Below are 15,967 nucleotides of genomic sequence, written 5' to 3'. Positions count from 1 at the left end.
CTCTGCTCTGCCCCCAGGCTGAGATGGCCTTTCTCAGTGCCTGAACCCCTGCATTCTAAATTCCTACCCCAGCTTATAGTCACATTTCCACCCTAGTGATGAGTGGCCACCTCCCCTACTATTCATTGATCTGATTTAGTTATTCCATCACCAAATGAATTAGGCACTCTTGTTTGCTAGATCTAACAGAAGGAAGATAACAAAGAAGAATAACTGGTAACCATGGTATTATATTATGGGCTGTATATTCTAGAAGCATTAAAACTATATCTGCTTCTTTTGGGTCCTTCCACAGAGTAAACACAGCAAGTATTAATTAAATAAATATATGGATTAATTAAATGTTCCCTTAGGATCCTTCCTCCTAGAATGCCTGGCAAGCACAGATGGGAGAGTTATGTCCTGGGCATCCTTGGTGACCCCTTACTGCAGCCCTGTGACTCAGAGTTTCAGCAACCTGTCCAGGGCACACACATCTTGAGTGACATTTTGAGCTGTATGAACTGCAATCCTGGAGACGGATGTGTGGTGGCAACAAGGACAAAATTACTCATGGCAGTGTTAAAGCTAAGGGGAGAAAATCCCTGGTATGGATTTCATATCAACCCCTTAACATCAAAGTTCCAGGATGCAAGAGAGCACAGAAACAACCTTAGAAATGGTTGTGCTATTTCCTTAAACATATCTGGCATTCTCTGCCCACTTCCCTGCCTCCCTCTCCTCCTCCCCCTCTATCTCTGTTCCTTCCAATGCACATCTGATCCTTCTCCTTCCAAGGCACATCTGATATCACCTCCCCCTTCCAGTGCATATCTGATATCACCTCCCTTTCTGCTGACAATTATCACTAGTAAGCCAAGATTGGGCACTGTTACCTCCCTGGCCTCTCATTAATTGATCTCTGTCTCTTCTGTCTCCATCTCACCCGTTCCCTACCTCCAGCTCCACCTTATAACCCTTTCTTTGGCTACTTTCAACTATTTTGGTTTCCTCTAAGAAATCATTCCTACAGAGACAGCCCTTCCTTCTGACTGGACAATTGGGATCCTGATAGCTTTGCTGTGTGCCTTGCATTGTTCTCACCACTGTGGGCTCTGTGTACAGAACTTTCCAAGCATAAGCACAGCTAACCTTCACCAAGGCTACAACCATCAGCTCATGGTCTGGGAATGGTTCAGTCCGTAGTCAGCTGGTTCCAAAGCTGAAGCATCATGCTGGCCTGGAAGCAGAACATGGAAACAGAGGAAGAACCAAATGACCATATATAGTACCTGAGGCCATGCCTCCGTGACCCACCAATCTACACTCAGGAGTGTGCTTTGCTAATCTGCTATTTTTTAGTGAAGTTGATGTATGAGGATTAACAGTCATAATCTACCATTTGTCAACTCTGCACCCAAATGCATCTCCTAAAATCGTACTTAATCGCCAAATAAAGGCAAAAGTAAATTCATAATTCCACCAATATAACTATTACAAGTACAACTTGAGATGCAATCATCCCTTCCCAAATATCTTAACAGTATTGGCCTCTTTCAAAAGTTCAGTCCAAATCTCTTTTGAGTCTCATGCAAACTCTTAACTGTGAATCTCTATAAAAATGTAAAGGAAGTTACAGAATCCCAAGGGACAATGGCACAGGTACCTATTCCCATTCCATAAGTGAGAGACAGGGGAATCGAAAAGAATCAGTCCAAAGCAAGACTGAAACCCATCAGGGCAAACATTAAGTCCTGAAGCTTCATATCTGGCACCCACAGCACACAGTGATAAAATGTGTGTTTTAAGGGCTTGGTGGTCCCATCCCTGTAGTTTTGCTGGTGGCAGTCTACACAGCTTCTCTCTTGGGCTGGCTTCACTCATGGCCTGCAGTATTTTTTCTTTGGTAGAAATTCCATGCTCTTGGCATTTTAAATTTCTTCAGTCTTCCACTGAATCTTTTTCTTCATTCCCATAGCTTCACACATTGCCCTCACAGGAGCCTCTTGTCAGGCCTCCCAGACCTTCTACTGAAATTTGAGTGGATGCTGCCCTGACTCCACAAGTACTGTTCTATATATCAGTCAAACCAGCATCACATAGATCATGCCAAGGTCTGCTGTTAATAGAATCAGTAGCCATGTCTTACTGGATTGTGGCTGCAGCAGCTAAGACCTTTCTCAAGCAGGGGTCTCAGGGACTCTCAAAAGGTAGACACTTTTGTACACTTGAGCCCTTGGTCTTACTGATTACTAAGATGCCTGAAGGTTTCTTCTCGTTCCTTTGCAAGCTATTTGGTTTCTTTTTAATGATTTTAATCTCTTTAGCGACTGTACCTCATTTGGCCTCACCTTTATACATAGTTTCTTCTGGACCACAATTTTAGTTTTTCAAAATTTTCTGCTCCGCCTTTTGTCCCTGTTTCTCACGTAAACCTGGCTAAAAGCAGCCAACAGTACTTACGCCATAGCCTGCGTATTGGCTGTCCTGAAATTTCCTCTACCAGATTAATTACACCAGGGCTATTAATCATAGTCTTCTGCAAAGCCTCAGGGAATGGGCAAAATGTTGACAAATTTTCTTGCCAGAGTGTAAAACACATAGTCTCCAGTTCAAATGTTAATGGAGTCTTTGTTCCCAGCTGCAACTTCCTGAGCCTGGCTTTTACTGTCCACATTCTTATCAGCATTTGGGTCTTTTGAGCTTTTACCATAATCATCCATCAGCCACTGCTTACTACATTCTAGGACTTCTCCAGCCTGTATCTCCAAACCTTCCAAATTCCTCCTGCAAACTAGTTTCAAAGTCTTTTAAATCACTTGGTTTGGTAAAGTCATAGCAATGACCCCATTTCTTCAGTGCCAGTTTTCTGTATCTTTCAACTTTCTTGTCAGTGAAACACAATACCCAACAATTACAGGTTAAAGGAGGAAAGGTTTCACTTAGTTCATGGTTTTGGGGGATGCAGTCCATAGATAGCTGGCTCCAAGGCAGGAACAAAATGACAGAAGGGATGTGCCAGGGACCAAAACAAGGGAAGAATGCCAGAGTGGAACAGACAAGGGGCCATATGTGGTACTTAAAGTTACACTTCCATGACCCACCCAGACACACCAGCAGTATGCTTTACTAATGTGCTTCTTAACCCAATGAAGTGGGCATATCAAAATTTATAATCACAGTGCTTGACATAGTTTTCTCCTGAGGCATGTTCTTAAGCTTCTCAGTGGAGTTAAGCAGGAATGGAGGTAGACTCTTAGAGCACTACATTCACCCCCTCACAGCACTTAGCGTATAAAACACCGGTGTCTCTTGACTGTCTGTCCACCTTCACCTAACGTCCCTCATCAGAGTGCCATGTAGATGCTTCCTAAATTTGGGCTGAATGCAGATGTAAGGAAGACATGATGCACAAATAGAGCAAGCTTCTGATGCTAGCATTCCAGGTCCCAGCTGTGCAGAAACCTGTGGTCTCTCAGTGAAGGCAAATCAGACAGAAGTTAATGATCAGCACAGAGCATGTTGCACACCATCACAGATGGCATGTAGGAGTCATGGGAGCCCTGTGGATGGACTCCCAAGCCAGACTGTGAGAGGCCCCTTGGGCTTCCTGGGGGAGGTGATTTTCAAGTACTCAGGGTCAAGTTGCACAAATAGAAAATGTTGGCAGGGATCAGAAAGTGTCAGGTAGAAGAAACAACCTGAAACCAGACAGGGACATATGTACTTACACTGGTGGAAGGAATTAAAGAAGTTGCTCTTCTGCTGGGTGAGAGAAGGGATATAAAATTCAGCAAACTCCCCAGCACCTGAACACCAACATTACCTTCCATGAAGGCAAACACTACATACATCCCTCAATTGCAGTGGGACAACTCTGAGACGCCTGCATCCAAAGTTCACCTTTTTGTATGTCTCATACTGAGTTCCACTTGCAAGGGGAGGCTGCTAGAAGGGAAAGAATGCTGAGCAGCACAGTTAGCAAGAGGAAGCTGTTCCTCCCTTGGAAGCCACATTTCTTGTAGTATGCAGCCCTTTGCATTGCCTCAAGTGACTGATTTTACCTGTGTCAGTCTGCTGTCTTCAAAATAGTTATAAAGATTATCTTTGCCATCTTCAGAGACTGTGAAGAAATACCTGTCTATTAGGTTAACATGAGAATTAAGTGTTCTACCTAGAGCTGAGATTACCAGTAAGGGACTGGAGCAGAGGGACATGAAGTCTTAGCTAGCCCTCATGGAAATAATTGTATGAAGTATGATAAAAAAATATGGTATGTGCTTAAAAAGAGTTTATTACTACAAAAGACATATTGCCATTAATCCCCTTCAAAATCCTCCTCACTTTGAACACAGTCATTCTATCATTCTTGCCACTTTCTGAAGCAGTTTCTGAAGTTCTTTTGTGAGCATCTTCTCTTGAACTGTCATAGCTGCCTCAATATCTTGAAACCATTTAGGACATTTACCTATCATGGTCACTTTGCCTTTGTGGAAGACCTAGAAGTTGCACAGTGCCAGATCTGGTGAAAAGGTGGATGAGGACACACTGTCATGTTTTCATGAATCTTCCTTTCTGTTGGATGGCACTCTGCAGCAGCATTCACCATATTTTTTATCACACCTCATTAAGACCCAAAGAGGATTTCAGAACTGCCTCAGAGAGTAGCAAGAACAATGGGTTAAGTGTGTTTGAAGCAAAGGGGAGTATTTTGTGGGGATGTCTTGGTTACTTTTCTCTTGTTGCTGAGACAAAATACCTGACACCCAAATTTAAGGGAGGAAGGGTTTATTTAGCTCATAGTTTGTGGAGATTTCAGTCTATACTTGGCTGGCTCCAAGGCAGAGTGGCACGTGGCACAGGGCAACAGTTCATGCTGCAGAAAACAGCAAAAGAAACAAGAGCAAAAAAGGAGTAGCAGCAAGCAGCCTCTTTCCCTCCCTTGCATTGTATGCAACCTACCCGCCCCAGGGTGGGTGTAGCACTCACACCTATAGTCCCAACATTGGACCACTAATCAATCATAAACTCTAAAAGCCCACTCCATGACTGCATGAGGCTTTGTGGGGGATATCCAGACATAAACCTATAAGAGGGGGATTCATGGTAATGTGTCTTTTACTGCAATACATTTGTTAAAAAAATTTTTAAACATTGTCAATATTTTCGGGTCATCCCTTGTAGAACTCCATGACTGTTCTGTAACCCCACACACTCCTTGCAGCCAGATCTGAGTTCTGAGTGATTTCCTGCCTGCTTGTATTGTTCTCTCCATCAGCACCTGAGCCCCAACACTATAATGCAAGATGCCCACAGATGATCTCCTGTCATCCTGAGTTTCACTTTATGCAAATGTCCAGTGGAAGATTCTTTAGATGGATAACAGGAATAATGATACCATTGCAAAATGTCTCCCTCTTCCACTTTTTTTCCAAGTACCGTAAGTCAGAAATTCACAGCCAGAATCTGGGTACTGAAGAAGAAACTGGAAATCAGACCCCTTCTGTTTGTTGAGATGCCCCTTACCTGCTCACTGTGAAGGTATCTGCTGGGAGCTAGGCAGGAGGCTGTGATGAAATGAAATCTTTCCTTCCCTTCCTTTTCACCTTCTTTGGCCTGATCACCAATTTGAGTTCCCTTGCAGGGAGAAGAAGGCAAACAAGGCAGAGATGGGAAGCCAGGTCTCCCTGGGGAGCCGGTAAGGAGCTCTAAACTTCTTACAGATTACATCCAACATTGCAGTTTCTTGGTAACAGCTGGTGTGGGGTGAAGGGAGTCTGTGGGCCAGGCACAGTAATCATTATTTCCAATGCATCATTTCTCCCTCTCCACCCAATGACCCTGCAAGATGCAGGTCCCCTTCCTGTTTCTCAGCAAAAGAAACTGAATCCCAGGTAGGTAAAATGTGGAGCCCAAAGTCATGTTATTGGCTGGCTACAGTGTAGGAGCCTAAGCCCTGGACTCCTTTTCTATCTTCCACTCTATTTTATTGCTCATGTGGTCTTGGGCATACAGATGTGGAAGGGATCTCTGGGGTAGATCAGGCCTGAGTAGAAATCTGGTATCTGAAAAGACTCTCCCACTAACAGATGACCTGGGTCTCGGGGGTTGGCAATTTACTGCCACCCCACTTTTAACTCTAGCACAGAGTTATACTTTTTTGTTCTTTTAATGCCAGCTGTCTACTGAGTTGGAATAAGTGCTCCTGTGGAAGCCTTGTGGCCCTTGAGCCTGTTGGCTAGGAGGCAGCAGGGTTTCTAACAGCGTTTATCTATGACCACTAAGTCAGACCCGCTGACCTTGGTCATCCCTTTTACTGAAGACTAGGTCTTCTGTCTTTGTAAATCTAGCCCTGGAGTACAGGCTTAGTGGTGGAGTCATTGGTTGGCATTTGGGATGTAGGGGGTTCCATCCCCAGCACCAAGAAAAAAATCCCACAGATGGAGGGGAAGATGGAGGGTGGCAGTAGTGGCTTAGATACCTGGGTTCTCCAAAGGACCAGCGTAAGGGATCTGGCTGATGTCTGAATGCATGAAGCTGACCTGGCTGCTCGGAGGCACCTCAGTTTGGACAAAGCAGAATTACAGAGCAGTGTGTGTAGTTCACTCTATTTTGTAGAAAACCAGGTGTATATATATTTTTCTAGCTCCTATATAGAGGCTATATAGACTCCTTGGGGAGTCTCCACAGCACACTCATGAGAGTGGTTTCCATCCATGCTAGGATGGTTCTGAGCATAGGGTTTACAGAAATGGGAAGGCAGCTTACACTCCATGGTACTGTTTTATTTTATTATCTTCTTTTTGGAACGATGTGTATGTGTGATATATTGATAAGTTTAAATACAATCACTAAATGAAAATATTTTATGTGAAATTGTAGCAACAGCAACAGCAGTGACAAAATGCCCCTGGATGCCGGCTCCTGTCCTTGCAGGCTTTGCGACCTGGAGTGAGTCAAATAGTGTCTCTGAGTTTTAGTCTCTTTTTACACAGAGGAAGAATAGCATACTGACTTGCCAGAGTTGCTGGAGGATCAAATGGGGTGAAAATGCATGCAGAGTAGCAGGCCTATCTAACTGTTAATTATTTCACTGAGTTACTTTTCACAACTGTCCTACTTTAGCTCCCAGTGAGGTCAGAACTGCAGAGCCTTTAGAGCCATTAAGTGGAATTACATAAAAGTTTCTGCAGCAAGGTTCATGTTCCATTCAATTTGTCTGGTCATAAACTATTATGACTCATTTTGGATCTTACACAACTTGCCAGAAGGAAGCACCTTCTTTGTCACTTTACAGTTTGGCAAATGCTGGAGCCACAATTCACAGCCGAGAGGAAAACCGAGAGCTTTCTGCACACTCACAGTGGACAGCTATTGCAGAGATAGAGAGGCTGATGCCCCGCTGAGCTGCCCATGGGGACAAAGGGTACAGCAGGGTGGAGCATGAGTGTGTCTTCCATGAAGCACTTAGGGACTGGGGCAATCAGCATTTCTCTCCCTTTTCCAAAAAATGCAGGTACCATTGTTACCCCCTAGACAGGCAGCGTCTAGCACTCACACCCCAAAGGCCAACCCTGATCTTAGAGCTCAGAACAGGGAAATGAATTTTCTGGCCAAGTTGCAGTATGATGAGATCTCCTTGGGTACTTTACTTAGCTAATACTTGTTCACTCTTGGCCTGTGTCAGGCACTGGGCAGGACTGATAGAAGACCAGGACTGTTCTAGATAAGCAGGGGCCACACAGGAGACAGAGCTGGTGACCTGGGGCCTGATGTGCCCATTCTAGACTTTTTCCATTGGCTCCCTCTGGAATTCCCTAGGACAACCATCCTAAGAGCTTCTCATATTGAGCCGTTTCAGAAGACACTGGCCTGAGGGATGACAAGAGTGTGTCCCTCATTGGGTTGAACTGAGGGTGTAAAGCTTTCTTGTGCCTGGCATATTGGTATCTCTCAATACCAGCTTATTATGGTCATTATTCTACTGGTAACTTGGGCCAGTGATGGAGATTATAGTTGACTCTGGACCAGGGCCAGGCTAGGCCTGTACACGCTCTATCACAAAGACCTATAGAGGAGGATCTCTGCTGAAAAACTGCAAGCCAGACTTTGGAAGGCAAGGGACACTGGTGTCCAGGAATGTTCCTGATCTCTCCCATCCACCTGAGAAATCATCAAGATCCTCAAGCTCTATAACCTATGAAAATGAGATGCACAGAATGTTTGAAAGATTTTGGTTATAGTGAATATAACCAGATAACATCTGGTTATAGTGAATAAAGACATAGAATGCTGCCCCATCCATCCAGCAGTCAAACTTGCCATCCCACCCACTTCTTCTGTTCTTCCTTCTTGTTCTGTACTTTTGAAAGATTTATCCTGATCTGAGCAGCCCAGGGCACTGGCTTTGCTCAAGGCTTGATCCTACCCAGAGCAGTGCCAAGCTGTGGACAGTAAAGAATGTTTAATGGCAAATGTGTGTTCATAGTATCTTTGTGTTTGAGAAGCTGTGTGAATGAGCACTAGGCAGATCCAGGGATCTACTGCTGGCCTGAGAAGAGCATATATCTGGGTGTAGTCTGAACCTGGGATTCCACCTGGCTTTGACCTTAGGAAGCTCAATAAAAATAAAACTGCTTTGATCCTCCATGCCACCATTGGAAAAGTACAATAGGTAATAGCTTCCTGGAGGTACTTTAGTGAATAGAGTTGTTATAACTAAAATGTGTGTCTTGGTTATTTTTCTCTCATCCTGGGGCAAAATTTCTGACACCCAAAATTAAGGAAGGAAAGGTTTATTTAGCCTATGGTTGGTGGAGGTTTCAGTCCATACTTGGCTGGCTCCAAGGCAGAGTGGTGCACGGCAGAGGGCAATAGTTCATAGTGGTGGAAAATGGCAAAACAGCAAAAGCAGCACAAGCAAAATGGGAAGAACAGCAGAGAGCAAGCCTTTTTCCTTCCCTTATATTGTAGGCAGGCTTCCCACCCCATGGTGGATGTAGCACTCAGACCCATATTCCCAGCATTGGACCATGAATCAATCATAAACCCTAGGAGCCCACCCCACGACTGCATGAGGCTTTGTGGGGACATCTAGACACAAACCATAACAATGGGCATGTAATTTCTCATCGGATGGGAGCACTTTGGACAGTGAAAAGTGGTCTGTTATGGTTTAGATCTAAAATGTCTTCAAAAGCTTCACATGTCTGGTGGTGTGGCTCGGGAAAGTCCTTGGATCATAGAGGCATTATATTCAACAGGGGATTCATCCATGGCTGAGATCATGGCTCAATGCGCTGTTGGTAGGTAGGGCCTAGTTAGAAGTGGGTCACTTGAGTGTGATCTAGAAGGGCATATTTTGGTCCTGGTTTCTCCTTTCTCTCTTGCTTCCCAGCTACCTTGAGGTGAACAGCTTACCTCCAGTTTTCCCTTTCACTATGCTGTTTCCACCTTGGGGCCAGCTGACCATGGACCAACTCCCCTGAGAATCGTGAACCAAAATAAACCTCTCCTTTAAGTTTCCAGTTTTGGTCATCTTGTCCCAGTAGTGGGTAAGTGACTAATGCAGGGACTGTGAGTAATGAATCTGAGGTTGAATCCTGTGGAACCAGCATCACCTCAAAAAACCTTGAAACACAACAGGTCTGGCTACTGCTTGTGGAGATTATAATGTATGGAAATGACTTACCACTCCAGGATGCAGACTGGCAGAAGGGACAGAGAGCAACCTTTGGAAACACAGTGGTGTGAGGGGCAAGCAGACAAGGACAGGGAAATCCCAGAACTGTTATTCTCACCTCTGCTTCTCTTCCTTACTTCAGGGCAAAGTGGGAGAGCCAGGTCTGCCAGGACCGGAGGGAGCACGAGGCTCCCCTGTAAGTACAAAACTGTGTTGTTCATCCTCGAATGAATCTCCCAACAACACAATTTGTGCCACTGTGCCAGGGTGGTTGGGAGCACTTGACAAAGAGGCTCCAAGAGTCCTTTTCTTCCCAGATGGGTGCTTCTCTCTGATTAGTTCTACATTTTCACAGATCGTAGCTTTGAAATTTATTTTCAAAATTTCAAGCATCACTAACTCCTTGCTGTTCTAAGCTGTCTTTGTTCTTATCCTCTTTGTTTTAATTCAGTGAGTTTTTCTCTGGATGATAGAACTTAATACTGAGTCATTCTTTTTCCCGTACTGATAGTTGAACTCAGGGCCTTCACATTAAACTACATTTCTAGTCCTTTATTTTTTTATTTTGAGACAGAATCTTGTTAAGTTGTCCAGACTGGATTTTAACCTATAATCCTCCTCCACCCTCTCAAAATGCTGATGTATGTGTGACCATGCCTGGCTAAATTGAGTCTGAGCCTCAGTTTTGAACAGTTTCTAGAGCTATAGCACTTTTCCAAATTAGAAAAGTAACCCATTCTAATTGTATAACAACAATAATGATGATCAAAATAAGAAAAGGAATGATATAGAGAAGAAAATACTTTTCATTCTACAGACCAGAGTAAAGTTGTGTTAATGTTTTAATATATATTTTCCTAGTCTGCTTTTCCATATATTAATTCAAACATATTTATGTATGTATTTATATCTCTGTCCAGCTATCTAGCTATTGTACATGTACATATATGCATACATACTTTTTGTATAAGATAAGCTCTTTTAGGGTTATATTTTCTAAATCCTTTATAGCTTCATAATTTTAAAGTTATTTACACAGTTCTTTATATTTTTTTGAGAAAAATCAATGTTTAATGAAAATCCTGAAATCCAATTATCTGGCAAGAACTAGCAGATCATAATGCCGGTTCTGTTCCTGAATGTTGTTTTTCTTTTAAGGAAATCAATAAATCATCTGGCTAGTATTCAATAAAGAGGGAACAAAACACAAAAATCAATTTTCCTGTTTCCAAAATCTCCTGAAGAAACTTGAGAACAAGAACCACTATTGGCTACAGGGATTGAAACACAGAATTAGTGATCAGTTTTTTTTCCCAAACATACTTTAAATTGATGATCCCATTATATCCTTTCTGAGGGCATTTTGAAACTTATTATGAAGCACAATGTAGTCTTTCATAAGTTCAGGTGTTCTGGTGGACGATGGTCAGGTTTATATAGATAGCTCCTGGCGTATGGGAGAGAAAGGGGCCACCTTTCTGTACAGACACCCATTTGCGGATGCCTGGCCTGGGTCTAAGACCCACTGCTTGTTAGGCATTGTGAAGACACGCAGGGGAGAAGCCCAAGCCGGTAAAGCAAGATCCACCTTCTATGGCTGGCATGGCAGGAGTCAAAGCAAAATTTTGAAGAATGCTATGGGCTTCAAGAGACACAAACCCAGGTTCACCCTTCATTTTATTGTTTATTAACTTGGTGAGCCTTGATTGCAGTGAGACCTCTCTGAACCTCTGTTTTCCTTTCTATGAAATGGAGATCATACTAGCTCCCACTGCTGCAGGGTGGTTGTGAAGATTAAAAGAAAAGACAATGCATGTAACATCCCCAGCCAAGTGCCTGACACATCAGGTGTGGCTCAGGCTCACTGTCCCTGCCTCTGTGCTGCCTGGATTGGGACTCGTTGCCCTTGAGGAAGATACTGGTATCTAGGTAGTCTCCGGCCCAGCTGTTGACCAGCTGTCGCACTCTTCAGCCCTTACTCAGTCCTCAGGGCTGCTCTGTAGCAGTAGATTTTACCCTGCTACCTCATTTTTCAGCTGTGGAAACAAAGGCCTGGGAAGGAAAGTGGAGCCATCTGGATCCACAGCTAGGAAGTGAGGCCAGGGTTTCCTCCACATCCCATCAGACCCAGGGGCACAGGAGGCCCTCCCCCAGGTGATACTGCAGTTTTACCCCAAGGAGTCCTATCATTCTCATTTTCTAGCTGTAGTGTTAGGACCCTGTGGGGCTCAGTGCCCATTCTGAGGTCACAGTGGCTGAGTCTGGATCCAAATCTGAGAGGACCTCATTTTTCGTCTTCCTCTTTCTTTTTCTCTTCCTTGTCCGTGGCTTCCAGACCCTGGCCTCTCACTGGGCCCCAGACCTGTGTCCAATTGATATACAGAATCTCACCAGATCCTCTCCACAACTGTACAGGCTGCATCCATCCCATAGGGAGGAGGCAACCAGGTGACAACTGGTCTGGTCCCCAAGACCCTATGTGGCCACCTTGCAACTACCTTGTTGGAGTGCGGCTGTGGAGAGGTGGGCTCTGCAGGCAGACTGCCTGTGTGTGCACCTGGCACCCTTGCACTATCTGTGACAGGCCAGCCCAAATCTCAAGTCCTTCAGCTACAAAACAGAGGAAACAGAAGCCATCTGGCAGAGCTTCCTAATCATGAAATGAGCTGACATAGCGCGGTGCACTATGGGGCCACAGGGGCTTCCCCCTTTCCCTGCCATCCTTCTCATCCCCCTCCATGCCTCCTGCATTGCTTCCTACTTGCCCTTGGCACAGAGCAGCCAACAACTGACAGTGAATGACGCGAGTCAGTGAGCCTCAACCAGAAGGACAGGACACCGCGCAGCCCTCACCTGTGTGCTTGCTCTGCTCCCTATGTCTGCTGTTTGTGGAGTAACTCTTACTTTTTTCTAGGGCTTCAAGGGACACACAGGTGACCCTGGTGCTCCTGGCCCCCGGGTAAGTGGATGCCAGGTGATTCAGAGCTGACACTTCTAGGGAGAGGACTCCTGAGGCCCAGAGGCAGGAGTATCACGATACTGAAAAGGAGAGTGGGCACCCTAGCATGCTGGTATGGTGGGCAGCATTGTCCCCTCACTTGGTCTGATCCTCTAGCTGGTCCTCTGGGGGCCAGACACTGATGCGCTAGTTTGGCAAAAGCAGTTGGGACTCGAATTGGTCTCCACCATCTGCTGCACAAGGACGCTGCACATGAGCCCTTTGAAGCAGGTGCTGGTATCTAGCTGATTTTGTAGGAGAGGAAGCTGAGGCCCAGAAGCTGTAGGTGATTTTCCCGGGCTCCTAAAATTCTGTGGGATATATTGGCCTATCTCAGCTCAGACAGGAAGCCTTTGAGTTTGTCCTCTACCCTTTAGCTCCTGTCTCTTCGGAATGCTAGGAATGGAGGTGACCTCAGGGGTCAACAGTGAGACCCCTGTGTGCCATAGATAATGAGGCGACTGCTGCAGTGTAGATAGGGTCCATTGGTCAGGAGATCAGGAGGTGGGATCCAAGCAGGTTTGCCTGACTCTTTTGCTGGTGCTGTTTCCCAGCTGTGCCTCTGGGATGGCGCGGATGGCCCCAGGCACTGGTTACTGCCTTTGAGTGTACACAGACCCTGGCTCAGGCCCAGCACTGTGTGCTGAGGCTGCCCTGGCCCGGAGACCATTCCCGAGTGATAGTCCCTGTCTCTGCGTGGCTCCAGGTCCTCAGTGCCCCTGTGCCTGAGGCAACCCATAGCTGAAACACCTCAGTCCCTAACAGCAACTTTCTGTTTCTAGGGAGAACCTGGTGCCACTGGGCCCCCTGGCCAGGAAGGGACACCGGGAAAAGATGTAAGTGGGGGTGCTGTGGGGCCTAGGCTGTGGGTGGGGGAATCAGGAAGAGCACATACAGGTCATGTCCACAGTTATCTAGCACAGATGAGACCGGGACTTCCAGCCTGGTGGGTTGGTGGCTGTGCCTTCTACTTCTGGCTTTTTCGGGTTAATGCTGCTTGGTAGGCAAAATGCACCTGTTGGATCAGCTTCACGTGACTTGAGAGGCGTTTGAGGGGTTCTTCTGGATTTTTTTCTCTGCCTCCTGTGCACTTCAGTGTTCAGAGTACTCCTGAAGCCCTCACCACCACTACTACCACCCGCTATTCTCTTCAAGCCTTGTCTTTCAGTCAGGGATTTGGACAATCAGCAAACATTAGGACTAATACAAACAGAACATATTTCCATTCTGTGGGATACAAACTCTTTCTTTGTAATTGTTTCAGTCATTTAAAACCCTGTTCTATATGACTCTGGCAGCTCATTTTTATTTGGTCTTGGAATCTGTACAGAAATTGTTTTGTTTTAAACCTCAGTTGTAAAAATGAAACCCTGAGATACAGAGCGGTTAAGGGCTCACTTGTGGGCCCATGGAGTCACAGGCTGAGGAACAAGCCTGAAACTAATATTTTCCAGCTCAGCACCACACTCCCCAATCCAAGGACTGGCTGCTCATCCTATGCAGTGACCTGCAGGGCTGCCGGGCATGTGGGGAGGGAGTGTGGTCTCCTGGGAATGGTGCCTGGGCAGAAGCATGGCTTTCTGTCTGCCTTTGCATCCTCCAGGACCAGCCTGGGAGCTGGTAAGACAACCCCTCCCCATGGCTCTTGATTGGCTAAGTACAGTGGCTCTTTGGCTGACCTGTTGTCATCGGACAAAGGACCTGGAAGAGACTGTAGGGAAAATTGTGATGTAGTTCCTATGTTTCTCCTTTGCTTTTATAAAACCAATGCAGTGTCTGGAGCCACATGCAGAGAGGTGAAAGCAAAGGTCTCTCCAGCTCAGTCCCAGTTACTGCCCAGTGAAACAGGAGAACTTCAAGAGATTTAATCCTCTCAGCTTCCTTCTCTTGGTTTGAGGTGGAATTCCTGATCCCCCTGGGGACCAGATGGAGCTGTCTGAGCTGGTGAACACACACTAATGAACACACCAGGGCCTGCAAGCATCCCTCCTCATAGCCAATGAGCTTGTTGCCTGGAGGGCAAAGTAGGGATGCTGTTGGTGCTCGGGGGCCTCTTAATGAAATTGTCTACATTTGAATCTAAGCCTTCATCAGCTTCACACAGTGGCTCTGTGATGATGTGACCCCATCTTTGTTTGTTCCAGGGTGACACTGGACCTGCAGGGCCACAGGGTCCTCGAGGACCCAGGGGCCCATCGGTGAGTTTTGCTTTGAGTCTCCTTTGGTACGTGTTTCTGGGTGCATGGCTGTTACCATGGTGATGCTTGCTTGGCTCACCCTGGTGCAGTCATGTGTGTACATACAGCCTAGCAGGTGGTAAATAGCCATTGTCCTCAGACCCTACTGCCTTCCTACAAGAAGCTGGCAACTTCCCTGGAACCACTCACTCTCATTCTAAAATTAAAAAGCTGCCACTTGGCTACAAGGGGTCTGTGTGGCTTCCTCTGAATCTGCTCTCTCTGGTTTTATGCTATTCTGAGGACTGGAACTTGCATGTCATACTTACTTCCTGCAGGCACTGTAACAAGTAACACATGCAGGTGGCTTGAATAACAGTGATGTGTGTCCTCACAGTTCTGAAAGCCTGAATTCTGAGGTTAAGGTAGCAGTGAGGTTGGATCCTTCCAAGGTAGAATCTGTCACATGTGGCTGCACAGCTTCTAGGAAATTGCTGGCTGTCATGGCTTGTCTTAAGCCATAGATCTGTCACCCTGATCCGTGCCTCTGGCATCACATGCTTTTCTTCCTGTGTGCTTGTCTTCAAAGTTCCCCTTTTGATAAGGACACTAATCTTATGAGATTAGAGGTCACCCTATTACAGTGTGAGCTCACGTTAGCTACATGTACTCTAGGGACCCTACTCTAAGTAAGTCACGTTCAGAGGTTGTGGACATTGGAACTTCAGAAAGGTATGAATTTTGAGGGCCACAGTTCAACTCACAACATTCCACATGTTGGTAAATGTTTTGATTTTTACCCCTGCCTGTATGTGCACCTAGGCAAATCCTTCTCCTATCTGTAAGTAATCTGAGAGAGTATGGGAGAGAAAGCCAGGAAATAGACATTTAGGTACCTAAAGTTGTGTGGGAAAACACTCAATCAAGAGTCATAGTGAACACAAACTGAAGGTGGCAGCTGCCTGTGTAACAAAAGACACTATTTTATGGCAATTTTTTGTTTAATAAGTAAAAGGAATTCTATACCTATATCAGTAAATGCCCAAACCAGTAACATAGTCTTTCATTATCATTATTCAATACTATTATTGCATGTGTTACATTTTTCTGTGACCGGCATTGCAGAGCTTT

General features: G+C 45.5%; 1 protein-coding gene across 1 annotated transcript in view; it reads left to right on the top strand.

The window, feature by feature from the left end:
- Col22a1 (collagen, type XXII, alpha 1) overlaps window positions 1–15,967 on the top strand; it is a gene marked incomplete in the record, with an annotated part of 274,405 nt that overhangs the window by 236,652 nt on the left and 21,786 nt on the right. Inside the window, 5 exon segments of the mRNA XM_013521350.1 lie at window positions 5,624–5,677; window positions 9,804–9,857; window positions 12,576–12,620; window positions 13,442–13,495; window positions 14,804–14,857. Coding sequence (XP_013376804.1) covers window positions 5,624–5,677; window positions 9,804–9,857; window positions 12,576–12,620; window positions 13,442–13,495; window positions 14,804–14,857 — 261 coding nt within the window.

The sequence above is a fragment of the Chinchilla lanigera genome, unplaced genomic scaffold (genome assembly GCF_000276665.1).
Source record: "Chinchilla lanigera isolate Chin_1 unplaced genomic scaffold, ChiLan1.0 scaffold00060, whole genome shotgun sequence".
Lineage (NCBI taxonomy): Eukaryota > Metazoa > Chordata > Mammalia > Rodentia > Chinchillidae > Chinchilla > Chinchilla lanigera.
The sequence above is the reverse complement of the archived record's forward strand: the minus strand, read 5'-3'. Positions and strand labels throughout refer to the sequence as shown.